Here is a 17,876-nt window from a genome sequence, read left to right as displayed (position 1 = left end):
TTTAGATACTTAAAAGGAACTAAAGAGTATGGCTTAGTATATCAGAAAGGAAATGATTTTGATTTAAAAGTTTATACTAATGCTGATTGGGCAGGCAACATTGATGATAGGAAAAGCACAAGTGGAGGAGCTTTCTTCTTAGGAGAAAGACTAGTGAGTTGGCTTAGCAAGAAACAAGGATGTGTTTCTCAGTCAACAATAGAAGCTGAATACATTGCTACAACACTGAATTGTACCAACATTGCATAAATCAAACAACTGTTGGAAGGTATAAATGAGAAAGTTACCAAGCTAGTAACTATATTCTGTGACAATACTAGTGCCATTAATATTTCAAAGAATCTTGGTATGCATTCTAAAAAAAAGCACATATCTATCAAATATCATTATCTTAGAGAAGAATCTCAAGAGAAGAAAGTGGTGTTGGAATATGTTAACACAAAGGAGAAAAATAGCAGATATCTTCACCAAGCCACTACCAAAGGACACTTTTGAATATCTCAAAAGTAAGTTAGGGGTCCTACCCCTATCTTCTACTCACTGACCGAGTTCGGTGAAAGCATCAATTCAATGACTCTATTGAAAATCTTTTGGGGAGTTGATGCTGGAGTGATACACTTTAGAATGTTTTTCTAAAAGTGTACTAGAATTAATACTTGAATAATACAGAGAATGATACAGGGAACAAGAATTAAAGACAAATACTCTGACCGAGACTCAGTTGATACACAACAGCAGGAAATAACTTCTTACAGAAAGAAATTATGTTTTAGTTCTATTCTTTTTGGCATTGTTGTCAAAGGGGGAGAAGACTATTATGGGGGAGAAGATCTACCAAAGGGGTAGAAGACCTGAGAAGATTGAAATAAAGACCAAAAATAGAAGAGAAGTCTAATGTATGGGGGAGAGCATTTCAGCATTTCAGAATCATAGCAATCCGAATCTTTTAAAGGTCAAATCAATTGGTTTTGCCATCAATGCCAAAGGGGGAGATTGTTGGCAATATTGCACTATAACAGACAATGAAAGATTGTTGACATTTCAACAAGGATATTGAGAAGGTTGTTGATGATTATGGACATAACTGATTAAAGATGTTTTACTATCTTGATATTATTATTTTGTCATTGATGTCAAGAAATTGATTTTCTAATTTAGTATGATGTTGCCATATCTTGAGAAGTATGATATGAAGATTATAAAGAAGTTGGTAAGGACACAAGAAAGAATATGATGAATAAGGGGATAAGTTATTCAATGGGAAACTCTACCGAGTTAGACAATGATGAGATCTTGATGTTTTAGATTGTTTTAGCATCATACAAATGTTGTAAAATGTAAAGGTTAATACTATACTATGTTATCAAGCAAAGAACCTAGTTGGTAAACCCTAAAGAACCTAGTCGGTAAACCCTAGGGTTATTGCTATCGATTAATGAAGGTAGAATGTCTACCGAGTGAAGTTTAGTATTTATCGAGTTGTAACCGAGCTATAACTGAATGCATTAAATGTTTACATGTGATATTTAATGAATGATGCTGATGAGCTGGAGCGGATCAATGATTGGTAAGTCATGGAAGTAGTTTGTTAATGAATCTAAGGCAATGGAAAGTCGGCAAGAAGATCTACAGCTCAAATTGAACCGCATTACCCTAACACAAGTTCCAAGGTGAATATGCAAGTTCCAAGGTGGGGTAAAACGTTTTCAGATCGAAAGATACATTGAACCTGGACAAGATTGAAGATCTGATGGCTATGATTGATCATGGGAAATGTGATCAATGAGATTAAGCGGTTAGAGGATTGTTTATAAATAGGAAATTATTGATAAACAATGTATGCGGGCAAGTGTATGCATAGGGATGCTACATAGTGATTACCGAGCACAGAAGCTTGAAGACCTGTTAGAATAACAGAGTATTGATGCCCAGCAGATAGACAAGATTAGTTCTATGTCTAGATTGTATTGAACAAATAGGAATCTGCTTTAGCATTTTAGATGTGAAGTTGCAGATAGATTTTTATTACTGTTATTTTGTGAAAGTGACAAGAAATCTCTTAACCGAGTGGACTTAATAGTCTTATATGTAAATCCTCTAGCAAGGTGACATTCTGATTGAGTGTTTGAAATCCTTTGACAAGGTCACTTCTAACAAAGTGAAGATCCTAACAGATCTAAGGGAAATCCCTTAACCAGGTCACATCTAGCAATGTGTTTGGAATCTTTAATAGGATTTTCTTTTAACTGAGAATACTCTAGAAGAGTATATTTCTTAGTGGGTCTGAAATCCCACAGTGGTTTTTCCCTATTTGGGTTTCCACGTTAAATTTGGTGTTATAAGGTTTATATTGTTCATATGCTTTTGAGTTTGCATGTTTGATAATTTTTGGTTATATGACTAATATATGTGTTACCAAGGTTGAATCTAATGTTTTTATGGATGATTAAGTTTGTATGATTCACCCCCCCTCCTCTCATCTTGTTAGCTATTGGATCTGTACTTATATTAAGTATCAGAACTATCAACCATATGACCTCTTAGAACAATATGATGTCCTAATGGGTCATATGGTGTCTTAAGGGGTCATATAGTGTTCTAACACATGCCTTGCCCCTTCAGATCCCATATGACCCCTAATAACACCATATGACCCCTTAGGACAACATATGACCCCTTAGGACAATATGATGTCCTAATGGGTCACATGGTGTCCTAAGGGGTCATACGGTGTTCTAAAACATGTGTAGCTCCTTAGGAAACCATATGACCTTGGAGAGGGAGGGAGGGGGAAGAGAGAGGGAGAGATAATGAGAAAGGGAGAGAGGGAGGTGGAGGAGAGGGAGAGAATGGGAGAGAGATACACTTGAGAGAGGAGGATAGTGAGATAGAGAGATAGAGGCTGAGAGGGAGGGACTTAAGAGATAAAGAATGGGAGAGGAAGAGAGATGGAGATAGAGAGAGAGGGGGGAGAGGGAGAGAATGGGAGAGAGATACACTTGAGAGAGGAGAGTGAGATAGAGAGATAGAGGGAGAGAGGGAGAGAGACTTAAGAGAGAAAGAGAGGGAAAGAGAGTTAGAGAGAGGGAGAAAGGGAACAAAATGAAGAGAGGGAAAAAGAGTTAGAGGTAAAGAGAGAGAAAGAATGGGAGAGAGAGACACTTGAGAGAGGAGGAGAGAGATATAGATAGATAAAGGTTGAGAGCATGAGACTTGAGAGAAAGAGAAAGGGAGAAAGAGGGAGAGAAAGAGAAAGAGAGAAAGAGAGATAGAAGGAAATAAAGAATTGAGAGAGGAAGAGGGAGAGAATGGGAGAGAATGAAAGATAGAGATACTTGAGAGAGTGGGAGAAAGAGAGAGCCCAAGTGAAAGAGGGAAAGAGAGGGATAGACAAAAGAGAGAGAGAGAGAGGGTGAGGGAGATGGGAAAGAAAGGGAGAGACACTTGAGAGAGGGAAGGAAGTAGAGAGGAAGAGACCTAAGAGAGAGAGAGGTAGGGGTTAAGGAAGAGAGAGGTGGAATGCAAGGAAGAGACAAGAGAGATAATGCTGATACGAGCATGTTGATTACTGAAATTTGACTAAGTCTGAAATTTATATGAATACTCAAAAAACTAGAATCTACATTATAACTCCTAGAGATCTAGAACCACTCTCAAACATCCTGATAATATATACATAAAATATAACTTAGATTTTACTTAAATGTTATATTTTATTTATATATTCTAAGAGAAAGAACACTTGGTGCTTCCTACCATGAAAAATTTCTATGAAATTCATTTGCCATGCGCCAAATATGGCGCACGCCAAATGAATTTTTTTCATTTTTTTCATTTGGCGTGCACCAAATGTAGTTCCTTGGTAGACATCAAACCAAAGGCTTGGATTTTCCTTGGGCATCCAACCCAAAGGCTTGGATTCCCTTCTTAGGCCTGAGACGTGTTTTCTAGCAAGTATTGAAATTTTTCTTACTTTTTGTTTGTTCTCTCTATCAGGTTTGCACATGTTTCAATGAAATAAAAAAAACACCACACAATCGTCAATCTCTCTTTTATCTATCCAACCATATAATTCTTTTCAAATTTTGAGAATGTTAAGGTCTTCATCCATAATTTATTTTGTTAGTGAGTCTGTTTTTTGTCAAAAACCAACATGTCGTATTTCGACCATAGATTTTTACTTATTTATCTAATTTTGAAAAAAATACATTTTCAGAAACTAGACTCCATTCTACACAATTTAAAAAATATATATATATTGATTTTTGATAAGTTTTCACAAATTTTTTAGGGGAGCACGCTCATATTTCATTAAAAAATTAGTCTCCACTTCAAAAATTGATAAAAATTGATATATTCATTAAAATATTAGCCAAAAAATCTAGCATAAACTACATGGTGTTAGCTAATTTCTCACCGGAGCGATTTTTAAAATTCCAAAAGTTGACATTTTGGGGGGAGCACACTAGGTGCTATGTTATTTTTTTATGAAAAAAACAGCACCACTTTGTGTGCTCCCTCTTTTTGAAACCTTTAATCTCCACCACTTTAAAACAAAATTAGTAGTTTAGAAAGTAGACTCGAAGCACTACAACTCTTGTTCTTACTGCATCCTCATATTTTGAGTGTAACTATCTTCATTTTCTTGTCGAAGTTCAGACTTTGCCGATTTCAAAAAAAAAAAAGTGGCATCTTAAGACTCATTTTTGGTCCCTCATCTTTGTGCACTTACCTGTACATCAATACATTTTCATAGATCACATGACCAATCATGAAAGTGTAAAATTGAATTACATAATATTATATGATCATTACAATTATAATATAATGTGAATACCAAAATATCTTTTTTCTTTTTATATTAAAATTTTATGCAACTACATTAAATATTATTCTCTATCAAAATTCAAAAAAATGTGTAAGCCTTTTTATTTAATTTCTCAATATTCATTCATAAAAGAATATTAATTTATAAACATAACTCAATACATTAAATTTATCATTTTCTTCTCTAAACTATCTTAATGCCACTATCCTTTGTCCTCTATCCATTGTACTAATTTTTTCATGTTGATACTGTAGTGGAAAATAACTCTCAATATTATCATGTATTTTCACATTTTATCACAGTTAACTTCCCTAGTCATGGTGACTATCCCTTGAAATTTGTCAAGGGACCTATCCTTTTTAATGAAACGTAGTCTCTGTCATTGTACTTTGAGCTCTATTTATGTTCTTGACATACATCTTTTCCCTATCTCACATGAAGTCATAGTCATTGTCTACTCTTTTCAATGTGAATGGAGAAGGATACATAGTTTATTACTGGCTATCCATGCTACCAATAGTAACTTGGTCTATCATTGTGTAATGAAAGCTTTGAAATTCCAACTCCATCACTGCCACTTCATTTTGTTTGCTAACAATGCTCATTCCATTGTCTTTAACCTGACTTTTCCTACTGGTTTTAAGCTTCTCAACAATCTCATATCTAGGGTTTAACCACATAGTCAACTGCATTTGCCATTTGGCATACTCAAAATGTTTACCAATAGCTTCTCTTCGGCCAAAGGAATGTTCTCTGAACATGGACCTTTCTCAGACCTTCAACATTGTAAATTTCCTCTCTAAGCTATGTATCACAGACCTCACGTCCATTAGATTCATGTCACATCTTTTGATGTTCTACAATTTTTTTTTGTTTTTGTTTTAGTCCAACTTGTCCTTATGATCGTCATGCATTGCCTTTGTCTTGACTATCATGGTCTTAATCTTTGCATGTTGATCTTTTCAACTATTCCTGCACTAAGACTATCCTTATTCCTTTTGATTCCATTATAGACTGTGATAATAGCTCCATAAACTATCCCTTGTACCTCTCACTATCATTAACGACTTACCTGATTGCCTCTTACGAATTCAGTCATATCTCTTTCTCTGATTGTGCCTCCTGTTTCCTTTGACCCGCAGGCCGGCCTTTAACCTATAGTAAGAGGGTTTCACCAAAGAGGATAGACATTTCTTTTTCATTAGACTCCTCATGCATGTGTTTGCATGAGTTGAAAGTGGTGATCTCCTCTTTGTTAGTTTCAATCCGAGATCCTCTTTGTTATTGTTGCATTTCCGCATTATCATGCCTTCTGACACAGCTCCATAGCTTTAGGAATTGAAAACAGTAAAGAAGAAACATGATGTGTACATTTTTCATGATTGAAATTGAAGATAGGGGTATTAGAAATAACATAAGCTTCTTTGTAGACTCCCATCAAAGCTTGGTAATAACTTTGGCGGCCATGATATTATAGGAAAAGTGCATATAGACCCAAAACATGACATAACTTAAAAGCTAAACCTAGTCAAGTTGGAATCGAATCCTTTTCACCCAAAAATCCCTCCAAAAGATCATGCATGCAGATTTTGATCAAGTAAAGGCATTCTTTTCACCCAAAAATCCCTCCAAAAGCTCATGCATGCAGATTTTGATCAAGTAAAGGCATTTTTAACAAGGTTATAGTATTTTAGAAATTTTAGCATATGCTAAGACTCATTTTCAAAAAGTGGAGAGATGAAATGACACCTTATTCATCGACAAAACTCCTTGTTAATTAACTTCTATCTTTGAGATCTTTTAACCTTTCTTCAAGTGTTAGAGCTAAACTCAAGATTTTATTGAAATTTCAAAAATATGTTGTTAAAGGCTATTTAGGCTACAAGCCTTAAAAAAAGGCTACAAGATAGTTCAATATGAGGATGTTCATGGATTAGATTTTTTTTTTTTAAATAATGCTTGGTAAGCTTTTTAACCGGTGAGGCCACAATCGGGGAACCTCATCCCTACACTTCACTTGTTCAAACCCGCGAGCACAACGACCCAACGAAGACACAAGGCCTGGGAGCACAATGGCCTAGCAGGGGTTTGAACCTTGGTGGTCGCTTCACCAATGCAATGTTTTAACCGCGACACTACATGTCCAAAGACATGGACTAGAATTTTTTAGTTCTATTAGTAAGCATCATTATTTATTCTCAATGGTGAGATATTTTTAATAGTTAATTATTTTATTTTATAAAATTGCAATTTTTTGTTCAATTACTTATTTCATATGTAATAATAAAGATAATCAAATTGTTTAAGAACAAATAATTCATTAGTAAGTACTATTTATTCTCAAGGAAGACTTTTATTCCTTATAAGAATTGAATTCTATATACTACACAACATATTGAGCCATGCTCTTATTTTTCATTGATATGATGCCATGTTTTTCAAGCACAATGTTGTATCAAAGAGGGGTAAAAAATAACCATCCTAAATTTACCCCTCATATAATTAATACTAGCAATCACACTTTGGTGTGTGCAATAGGTACGCCGAACATGTGTGAAAGATCAATTAGGAAAAAATTAAGTCTATTTTTCACATACATTTGTGTAGTACATGAGGTCAATTGGTAGGCCACTTTGGAAAATGATGTTGTTTGTACAAAAAAGATATGAATGGAGAAGTGATAGCTTCAAATCAACTATACATACACGTACAAGGATCTACACACAATTGAAACAAAACCTATAAATCAAGAGGATAATCAAGATCCATTACTAATATACTCATGTTATTTTTGCGAGAGAGAGAGAGAGAGAGAGAGAGAGAGAGAGATTTGGGAGACAACAAGAGGGGATTGAGGGGAAGCAAGAGAGAGGGGTAAGGAGATAGAGATAGAGATGAAGATAGAGATGGAGAAGGGGAAGGATAGGGATACAGAGAGGAGAGAGAGGAGAGGGCATGTATAGATGAGTGTGTGTGTGTGTGTGTGTGTGTGTGTGAGAGAGAGAGAGAGAGAGAGAGAGAGAGAGAGAGAGAGAGAGAGAGAGAGAGATGAGGGCTATAGAGATGGAGAGATAATGAGATAAAGATAGAGGGGAAATTAGATAAAGATGGAGATATAGATATAGATATAGATGTCAAGGAGGAGGGGGAGGGCTTGGGGAGAGAAAGGGAGACATGTCTAGGGATTGTGGGAAATAGAGGAAGATAGAGTTAGAGAAGAAGAGGGAGAGCTAAAGATAGAGATATATAGAGAGGGAGTGGGAGAGATAAAGATATACTTATATAGGGAGATAGAGAGATATATATGAAGAGAGATAGGGAGATATATATAGGTGGTGAGATAAAGTTTGAGAGAGATATAAATTTAAGGAGATATAGAGGGGAAGAGTAAGAGAGTGATAGAGAGAGAGAGAGAGAAAAACAAAGAGAAGTAGAGATGGAGATAAATGGGAAGAGAAAGATAGAGAGATATATATACGGGAAGAGAAAGGGAGAGACCTGTAGAAATAGATAGATAGATAGGGAGCATGTGAGGGAGGGAGAGATAAAGACAAATAGAGAGAGGAATGGAGAAAAAGGGAAATAAGAGGAGGGAGAGGGAGAGATCTATAGTTAGAGGGGGAGATAGAAGAGGAGGATAGAGGAAGAGAGATAGGTAAAGATAGGGAGAGCTCGACCAATAGCTCAATATATAGAAAGGAAGGGACAGAGATATAGATAGAGGGATATATAGAAATATATAGATGGATAGGGAGAGATAGGCAGATAGAAGTAGTGAAATATATTGAGAGAGAGAGAGAGAGAGAGAGAGAGAGAGAGAGAGAGAGAGAGAGAGAGAGAGAGAGAGAGAGAGAGAGAGAGAGAGAGAGAGAGAGTCTAAATTTTTGTTGACATCAAAATAATCAAGATTGACATTACATTAAAGTCAAATAAATCCAATCAAATTCAATCAATCTTAATATATATTCTTTTGTCAATTATTCGATTTCATTCTCAATTAATCAATCTAAGTTTATATTAATTTAAAATTGAATTATTAAACTTGACATGAAAGGTATGTTTTATTACCTAATTTAGCAGTCATGTAAAATCCTATTTTATTCACATATATCACAGAGTTCCAATAGAATAGTAATCTCGCAAGGTGAGAGATATGTAGAGCTTGGACCATTTTGTATTGTCAATTTATAAAGTTTACAATCTATGTGGCAAAGCAAACTCTTAATAAATAAATTCTATGATAATTCAAATAGACAAAAATTGAACTTCTAATTTGTTTAAATTCTAATTAGTACTAATTAATTAAAAAAAAGCTCATTACAATTATATTACTTAATAAAAGCTACAACAATAATAAAATGGAGATTAGATCTCTTCCTAAAAAAAATCTAATAATAAAATTTTATGTGATTCACAATTATAAAAATGCTACTCCCACAAAAATTAAAAACACAAATTGGTATATACTATTTATTTCAATTGTTATTTTTATTTTTAAAGTGTAAATATTTTAGAAACCATTTTATATTATTTTATCAATATTTAAAAATTATGTTATATTAAAAGAATATAAGAATGATATAAATCAAATTTACAATCCAAGTAGCAAATCAAATTCTTAATAAATAATTTTAAAATAAATCAAATAAACAAAAATTGAACTTCTAAATTATTTAAAATCTAATTTTTTTACTATTAATTAGTTAAGCAAAAGCTCATTAAAATGGTATTATAAGATCTCTCCCTAAAAACAAAAATCTAATAATAATATACTATGTCATTGGCAACTGTTTAAAAGCTATTAAAATAAAATTTATAAATAGAATGGTAAAAATGTACTTTCTAATTTATTGAGAAATAGAAATAAATTTTTCAAATTTTTAATAAGAAATTAAAAAGAAAACAAATACTTGATGATTTAAAAGAGAGGTTTGTGCTTGTCAAAAGATAATTCTTTTATAAAAACAGAAATTTATCAAATCCTATAATTTTGTTTTGTTATATTTTATATATAATTTGATAATATAATATTATAGATGAGATTATTAGCAAAAATGTTTAAAAAATTATAAGTAAATATAATCTAATATTTTAATTTATATCATTTGTTGAATTTTTTAAAGATGAGATTATTATAATTTTTTGTTTTAAAATATTTTAAATATTATCTTAAATGTTTTATAATATCAATATAGAGAATTATTTTTAATTTAATAGTAAATTTAAGAATAACTTAAGAGTATAATATTTTTTCTTTTAAAAATATTTAAGATATTAGACAATGATTATGTTTTAAAATTAATTTAGAAACTTATTTTTGAAATTATCCAACTTTAATGTGAATATAGAAACTATTTTTAATTTAATAGTAAATTTAAGATTTTTGTTTTGTATGCAAGTTTTTTTCATTAAAATCATATTTATTAGAGAAATGAATACCAATTTACTATCTTTTAATATGAATTTAATAATTTATTATTGAAATGATCCAACGACTCTAGGCATTGCAATCGTCTTGCAAGGCTCTCCATAAACATGGACCGCCACTCTCCAAGACATTCAAGATGAGATAGCCAAGAGGAGGGCAAAGAAAAGAAGACATTTTAAGTCTTCTGAAAGCGTCGATTTCAAGGGTGAAAGCTTCACTGGATTCCCCAGTTGTGTCTTCTAGGAAAGATTCCTCTAAAATGCTCTCTGTGTTGGATAAGGGTAAAGATATTTGTGAGGAAAGGAATTCGGAGTTCTCTCCCACCTCGTAAGCCATTAGTTTGTGCTTTTGATGGGAGAGTGTTTCTTTTTTGTTTGTTGTTTGTTTTTTCTTTTTGTGTCTGGTTTCTTGTTTAGTTCCTAGGTTTATTAGTTTACTAGCTTCTATTGGGTTTGGTTAGCAACAGGTTTTTGATCCTGGGTTCTCACTCCTCATGAGTCCTAGGTTTTGTCACCATGGCTGTGGTTATGTAAGGTTCGGGCCTCTCCTAGTCTTATTAAAATTTTCAGAAACGCCACTAATATTTCTTCAAAATATTAAATTCCTCAAATTCCCCACTTTTATCACTTGACAAGTGTCAACTTCCCCCTTTCAATGGTCATAGATTTGTGAACATATCTCTTTGTTTTATCATACATATGTGAACATGCACAAGTCACTTTCATACCTCCACCTCCTTTTTCATCCTATATGGTCTAGGTTGGTCACATATGAGTGAGCATGTCTCTCACACATGTGTAACCACTCTATTCATTCTATTCGTCCCTTTCATAAGTTGCCCTATGCCTTACACATGATGTTCTCACACCTAGCTCTTACACCTATGGCACATGTCATTCTCATGCCCCCCCCTTATGAAACTTGTTAGAAGATTAACTCCTCAATCCTTAAACTTGTTCTCATTCAATCCTAATCCTCGATTAACCAATGCATGTAATCTCTCCATTTTATTCACTTAAAATTTATAAATACAAGGCTCCTCCTCCCATTTCACCATCCACTTTCATGATAATCATATGTTGTCCATTTGAGACAAAAATCCATTATCATACTATTAATATGCTCATTTTTTGAACAATCAACATTTTAAATATCACAACCAATCATTATTTTGGAGAGTAAATCAAGTGGAGCAAGGGTGCAGATCACTTTATCTCAATTAGAGGAGCACGGTAAATAAAGGTAAAAAGGTTTGAATATTGAATTGATCTCTATGTTATTTCTCTAGTTTATTCTCTCATCTTCAACAACAATCCATAAATAAGTAGATCAATCTTATTAGTTGTTGAATAATTCCATACATAAGTACATTTGTATAGAGCACATGACCACTCTTACAAGTGTAAAATTGACTTGTATAGAATTATGTGATCCTTATAATCATAATGTAATATGCATACCAAAAAATATGTATTTTCTATATTAGAATGATAAAATTTGGTGCTATATTAAATATTATTCTTCATAAAAGTTAAAAAAAGAATATGTTTAAGCCTTCTTATTTAATTTCTCAATATTTATTTATAAAATTATAAATTTATCAATATTTATTAACATCTTTCTTAGATACACTTTATTTATGTCAAAAATAAATCCTAATTAACAATTTCATTTTTTTCAATTGATATGCAACCAAGACAATTAAAAATACTAACTACAATGATAGTTCAATGAACATTTACAATTATAAAAAGTTGAAATAAAATAAAATATTTGATATATGTTTGAACATGGTTCAATGAACAAATATTGATTATATGAACTTGTCTATAGTATCAACTTCCTAATAAATACTGTCCTTCAATGATAAAGAAATTCAAAAATCTTTGAATCTTGTGGTTCAAGGAAGAAGCACTGATTTTATGGACTCACCTATACTATTGACTTCCTACTATCACTTTCTACCGACTGTCTTTCTATTTTAATCTTTATGCATTTTTAAAATAACCTAGAGATCTATATCACTTTCTCATAATCTATCCTCACAAAAAGTAAATAATGAGTATGCGTTCAAGGGCACTGCTGAAAACACGTCGATTATTTAATACCAAAGATCTTACTGTTCATAATGTGAAGTTTACCTGCCAATCTTTTCTTTAGTTGTCATCAATGTGCATTAAAAGGTTAATAGTAAAAGTATGATGTAGGGGAAGAGTACCAATAGATAACATAGTTCTAATAACGGTCATTTTATTGTTATGTTGACCTTTCAATAGTCGTCATAGTGAAAACATCATTAATAAATTTGTCTTGTACCAATAGCTGATCATTTTTTGTAATTTTTTGTTCATAATTGACCCATTTGTGCACCACTATTAGAATATTTGTGCACCACTATTGGGACATTTGTCAACAAATACTAGTGATTTTGAGTTGATGGTTAATCGAACATCTTTAGTTAGGTATCAGGTGACACTTTGAAATGTATACTTTTTGACCTTTGTGTGCATAATTGATTCCACAACGTGCATTGTTATCCGATGTACCATTTAAGATCTGTGAGTGTGCAAAGTTAGTGATGACGACTACTGGTCCTCTTTCCCTAATCATGCATCTAAATCATGAAAATAAATTTTTTTAAGCAGTTCTCTTGCAGCAATCTACTATATAAATATTGGGTGTTTGCCTGTTTTTTCCCACACCAAAGTATTTACTCAAAATTCCTCTCTTGAGAAAGAGTTGTTAAATTTTTTGGAAATAAAAATGGCTGCTGCATTCCCTCATTCTTTTGATCTCTGCCTACATACTCAAATATTGGAGGAAAACTCAGTATCAACCATGGCCTCCATTTGTGAGACTCCTTCATGCGACCATACTGTGAAGGAAGAGAAAAGTGTTAGTAGTAGTAAAATACTAGTGATTGGAGCCACTGGTTATATCGGTCGCTTTATTGCTATTGCAGCCGTAAATGCATGCCATCCTACTTATGCTCTTATAAGACCCATGACTGCCTTTGATGCTGCCAAAGAAAAGTGCCTCCATGAATTGAAAGATTCTGGTGTTAACATTGTCTATGTATGTCACAAATTCTGTTTAGAGAAATGATTTTTGTAGTCTTGGCCAGAGTGATATGTAAGAGGCGGTTGTAAAGTGTGCATAGTTGTTTTTATAGAGGGTATAGATTTGTTTGATTGACTTTTGGGTTTAGAATATATAATTAAGCTTTGCTGGTTTGTTCATGGTGATTATTATTGCAGGTGTTTTCTTTATTGTTATAGAATGGCCGGCATTTTTCAAGCAATCTTGTTTGATTGCCTTGTTGTTAAGTTGGGTATTTAAAATCATATTAAGAAGGGTTGCTCAGTCTTTCTCCATATTAATGGACCTAATTTGTTTGGAAGGAAGATCTGTCTTATAATTGCAAATGTGTACGTTGTAATGGGTCTTACATTTTTTGAAATGGGTTTTAATAATGTCTCTGTGTTGAAATGGGTCTTAGCAACCTACACTGTGTTATAATGGGTGTTCTGCAGGGAGATATAACGTACACTGTGTGCTGTAATGGGTTTTACACATTCTGAAATGGGTCTTATTAACTTACACAGTGTTATAGGTCTTATGAAATTTATAATGAGAGATCCAACGTACACTGTGTTGTAGGTCATATGCAACTTATAATGGGTTTTATTAACGTACACTGTGCTATAATGGGTGTTCTGCAGGGAGATTTAAGCGATCATAAGTCGATGGTAAAGGCCATGCAAGGCATTGATGCTGTTATTTCTGTTGTAGGCGGCGCTCAACTTACAGATCAGCTCAAGATTGTAGACGCCATTAAAGAAATTGGCACGGTTAAGGTCAGGACTAGGATCCAAACGTTATTTCTTATAATGCTTATAAGCTGTAATTAACCCAAAAGGTTTTGAATAAATTTGATGCAGAGGTTTCTTCCTTCAGAATTTGGGCATGATATAGACACGGCCAATCCAGTTGAACCAGGGCTAAGCTTTTACAAAGAAAAGAGACTTGTTAGGAGGGCAATAGAGGCAGCCAACATTCCATACACTTACATCTGCTGCAATTCAATTGCTGGGTGGCCTTACTTTTATCATACTCATCCCTCTGAGCTTCCTCCTCCCCAAGACCAGTTTGAAATCTATGGAGATGGAAACATCAAGGGTAAGATGTTAAATAATATTATATTAGAGAATGATGAAGAGTTGGCATGGATAACGAACGATATCATTTTTATAAATATTATTAGATTATAGAATGTGATCTGAAATATTGACATGTGTTAGTCTCTGACGTCTTTGATAGTGTTAATTGAATTGTTAATGACAGCATACTTTGTGACTGGAGAAGACATTGGCAGATACACCATAAAGACTGTGGAGGATGTCCGGACTGTTAACAAAAGGGTGCATTTCAGACCACCTAAGAATTTTCTCACACTTAATGAGCTTGCAGCAATTTGGGAGAAGAAGATTGGAAAAACTCTTCCTCGGGTTTGTATCTCAGAACAAGATCTCTTGGACTTAGCCAAAGGTATATTACCATGCCAAATCTCACCATAATCATTACTACTATTAAAGAATCTGAAAGGATAGAGTTCACTTTAAATACAAAAAGAAAACTCCATTATCAACCAATTTGGCTTACACATTTATTCCATAATCTTTGTGGATTTATTTGCTTTTTGGTTTTTCTTTATGCAGCAAACAATATTCCAGAGAGCATAGTGGCTTCCCTGACACATGACATCTTCATTAATGGGTGTCAATACAATTTTAAAATGGAAGCGCCCAAAGACGTGGAAGTTTGTGAGCTTTATCCAGAGATTCTCTACACTACAGTCCAAGATTTCTTCGATAGGTACCTTTGATTTTTCACTATAATTAATTTGTTGAGCAGAGCTCACTGAGTATTGAATAATGTTGTTGGAAATGTTTAATGTCTACCATTGGTGTTGGTGATATGGCAATACAGTTCATATGAAACCCTAGATCTCGGCATGTTCATTCAATAAATTGTCTTGTCAAGACTTCTTTGTGCCTGCATATCTAATTCCCTACTTTTATAGTTAGCCTGTACATTTATGTCTAGATCAGAATGAATAAATCCTATTACTAAATCGAATCAATTGTTCTTGGCAGTTATAAAAAATAATTTATTGACCGCATTTTGAAGGTTTTTAATTATTAATGTGGGCCAGTTTTGGGTGGTTTACTTATGAATATAACATGGAGGGTCAAATTTAGGAACGAGTGTCTTTTATGCCTTGGAAAAAATTGAAGGCACATTTTTAATCCTTGTTTAGTTGGTAAGCTGTCAAATTCTCTCAACAACTTCATTACTTACATTGGTCTTTTACAATACTAGAAGGAAAAGTAAGTCTTTCTCTAATTTAATCAAGGTAAATTGATTAAATCAACTTAAATTAAATTACTTAAATCAAACATATCAAAAACAAATCAACTTAAATTAGTTAATTTAAATTGAGAATGATAGATTAAATCATTAAAATTATTATTTTTGGAATTTAAATATGTGAGAATTAGGTGTTTAGTTTTTGAAATGATGATGCAGATAATAATATGATGTAACATGAAATCTAATGACTTATTATGGAAAATTGATATTGTTCATTTTGTGTCATCTCAAACTCTCTACAGAATTGTAATTAATTTTAGGTCAATTTTGTATCACAAACATTTGATTTGCAACTCACATATATGATCTAGTGAAAAGTATGAATCTACTATCTAATTTACTTTGTCTCTATTATTTTCTTATTTTAAGGATTGAAACCGTTTTAAAATAATTTGGAAATATAATAAGATGTTTGAGGTCAATTTCTCCTAGGTCAAACTCCTTGAAAGACTAGCTTAACGACCATGGAAGGATTAGCAATTCCAAAATTTAAAAAGCATGCAAGTGATCTGTATGTTGATTATAATGCTATATTTCGATTTATTTTGAAGCTTTAAATCAAAATGTTTCTTGGTGAATGTTCCCTAGAATATTTTCATTTTGAATGATGACTATATGATGAATTAATTATTAAATGGATGTCTCTAAATTCAAGCACATAACAATTTTCCATGCACACGTACCAAGTTAGCCTCCAAAGGCTATGTGAGAAAAGGTGGTTGTAAACAATTTGAATTTAAATATTTTGATGTTTAGGTCAAATCTACATCGTGTATATGATAAAACTCATGCACTATAAAAATGAATCAAAACCAATGATTTGGAATCTAAGGTGTAGAGATAAGTTCATATGAAAAGTTTAAACAATAATTGATGGGAATCTATGAAAATGAATGTGGATATGATAGGCATAAGGATAGGTGTATATATATTTGTGTAAGGAAGAATAACTAGTGTAGATGAGTATAAAAAAAAATCTAAAATTAGCACAGAAGTGTCCCACATTTCACCATTAATTGAATCAAAACAATCTCTCTATGTAATTGCATCAAGACAATCTCTTAAAATGGATCCAAATCTAAATGAAAATTGACATGAGTATGTAAACTTCACCAATTTCATTTTCCACCCACATTGAGATGCTTGCAAATCTTAAGTGAACATGTATTTCAAAGTAAATGAGCATTCACAAGTTGCATTCATAATATTAAATACATAATGAATAAAAGGATATTAAGGTCCATGCAAACTAATTGTCATGTGTTCGTCAATAGCATGAGTGCTCCACAAGAACTTTCCAAACATAGAAAATATTAAAATTAGTATCATTTGCCTCATAAGTGGAATATAAACATAAATTGAAAACTTTCTTAGCTATCTAAAAATGAAAAGGTTAGAGTGGAGTTAAGAATTTTTTCCTATATGGATAATAACATATTTGATTATAATTATAAAGCATATTAGAATTATCAAAATATGTGATAATGATCTGTGTGGACATGGAGATGAATATTTATAAAAATATTTTGGATTCTTTCTAAACTCAACAAATGGGTGATAGAAACAAGATTTACCCCTTGTTATGCCCTGCATACTCACCCCTCCATTTTAATTGGTAAAATGTGGGTGCCCCTTTTGTGTGTTCTGTTTCCTTTGTTTTGCCTTTGTTTTCCTTTGTTTTCCTTTGTTTTGTTTGTTCTTTCCTTCCGGATTTCAGCGTCTTGGGTTCAAGAGTTTTCATTCTAAGTTTGGAACCCCGAGTTCTTTTGTTTTGTTTTATGTTGCTTCTTTTGTCCTCGAGACCTCGACATTCTAGGTTCTCGAGTTTGCCTTTGTCTTGTTTGTCTGGAGCTTCAGAACCTCAGAGTCCCGAGATCCTGAGTTCTCAATGTTTTGTTTATTTTGGAGCCTCAGAATCCCAAAGTCTTGGGATCCCAAGTTCTTCGTGTTTTGTTTATTTTGGATCCTCAGAACACCAGAGTCCCGAGATGTCGAGTTCTCCATGTTTTGTTCATTTTGGAGCCTTAGAAACTTAGAGTCCTAAGATCTCGAGTTCTCCATGTTTTATTTGTTTTCTTCAAAGTTTTAGAACCCTGAGTTACCAAAGTTTATCATGTTGTTAGTCATGTGACCTTGAGATCCTGGAATCTTGAAACCCTGAGTTTGGTTGTGTCAATGCCTCAGTTT

The 17,876-nt window shown here is 33.0% G+C and overlaps 1 protein-coding gene across 1 annotated transcript; it reads left to right on the top strand.

Annotated features, from left to right (window-relative positions):
* Nucleotides 1-12,918: 12,918 nt before the first annotated feature.
* Nucleotides 12,919-15,316, top strand: LOC131029258 (leucoanthocyanidin reductase). The gene is made up of 5 exons (XM_057959679.2): nt 12,919-13,331; nt 13,979-14,113; nt 14,198-14,435; nt 14,601-14,804; nt 14,975-15,316. The coding sequence occupies exons 1-5, from the start codon at nt 13,020-13,022 to the stop codon at nt 15,139-15,141; spliced, it is 1,056 nt and encodes a 351-aa protein (XP_057815662.1). The 5' UTR covers nt 12,919-13,019; the 3' UTR covers nt 15,142-15,316.
* The last annotated feature ends 2,560 nt before the right edge of the window (nt 15,317-17,876 follow it).

Source organism: Cryptomeria japonica, chromosome 10 (genome assembly GCF_030272615.1).
Source record: "Cryptomeria japonica chromosome 10, Sugi_1.0, whole genome shotgun sequence".
In the NCBI taxonomy this organism is placed as follows: Eukaryota; Viridiplantae; Streptophyta; class Pinopsida; order Cupressales; family Cupressaceae; genus Cryptomeria; species Cryptomeria japonica.
This window is presented reverse-complemented; position numbering and strand designations above follow the sequence as displayed.

Excerpts from the sequence above, each read along its gene's own strand:
- LOC131029258 (XM_057959679.2), top strand. The coding sequence starts at position 13,020 with ATGGCTGCTGCATTCCCTCATTCTTTTGATCTCTGCCTACATACTCAA. Across the intron at positions 13,332-13,978 it reads CTGGTGTTAACATTGTCTAT|GGAGATTTAAGCGATCATAA; the intron begins GTATGTCACAAA and ends GGTGTTCTGCAG. Across the intron at positions 14,436-14,600 it reads TGGAGATGGAAACATCAAGG|CATACTTTGTGACTGGAGAA; the intron begins GTAAGATGTTAA and ends TGTTAATGACAG.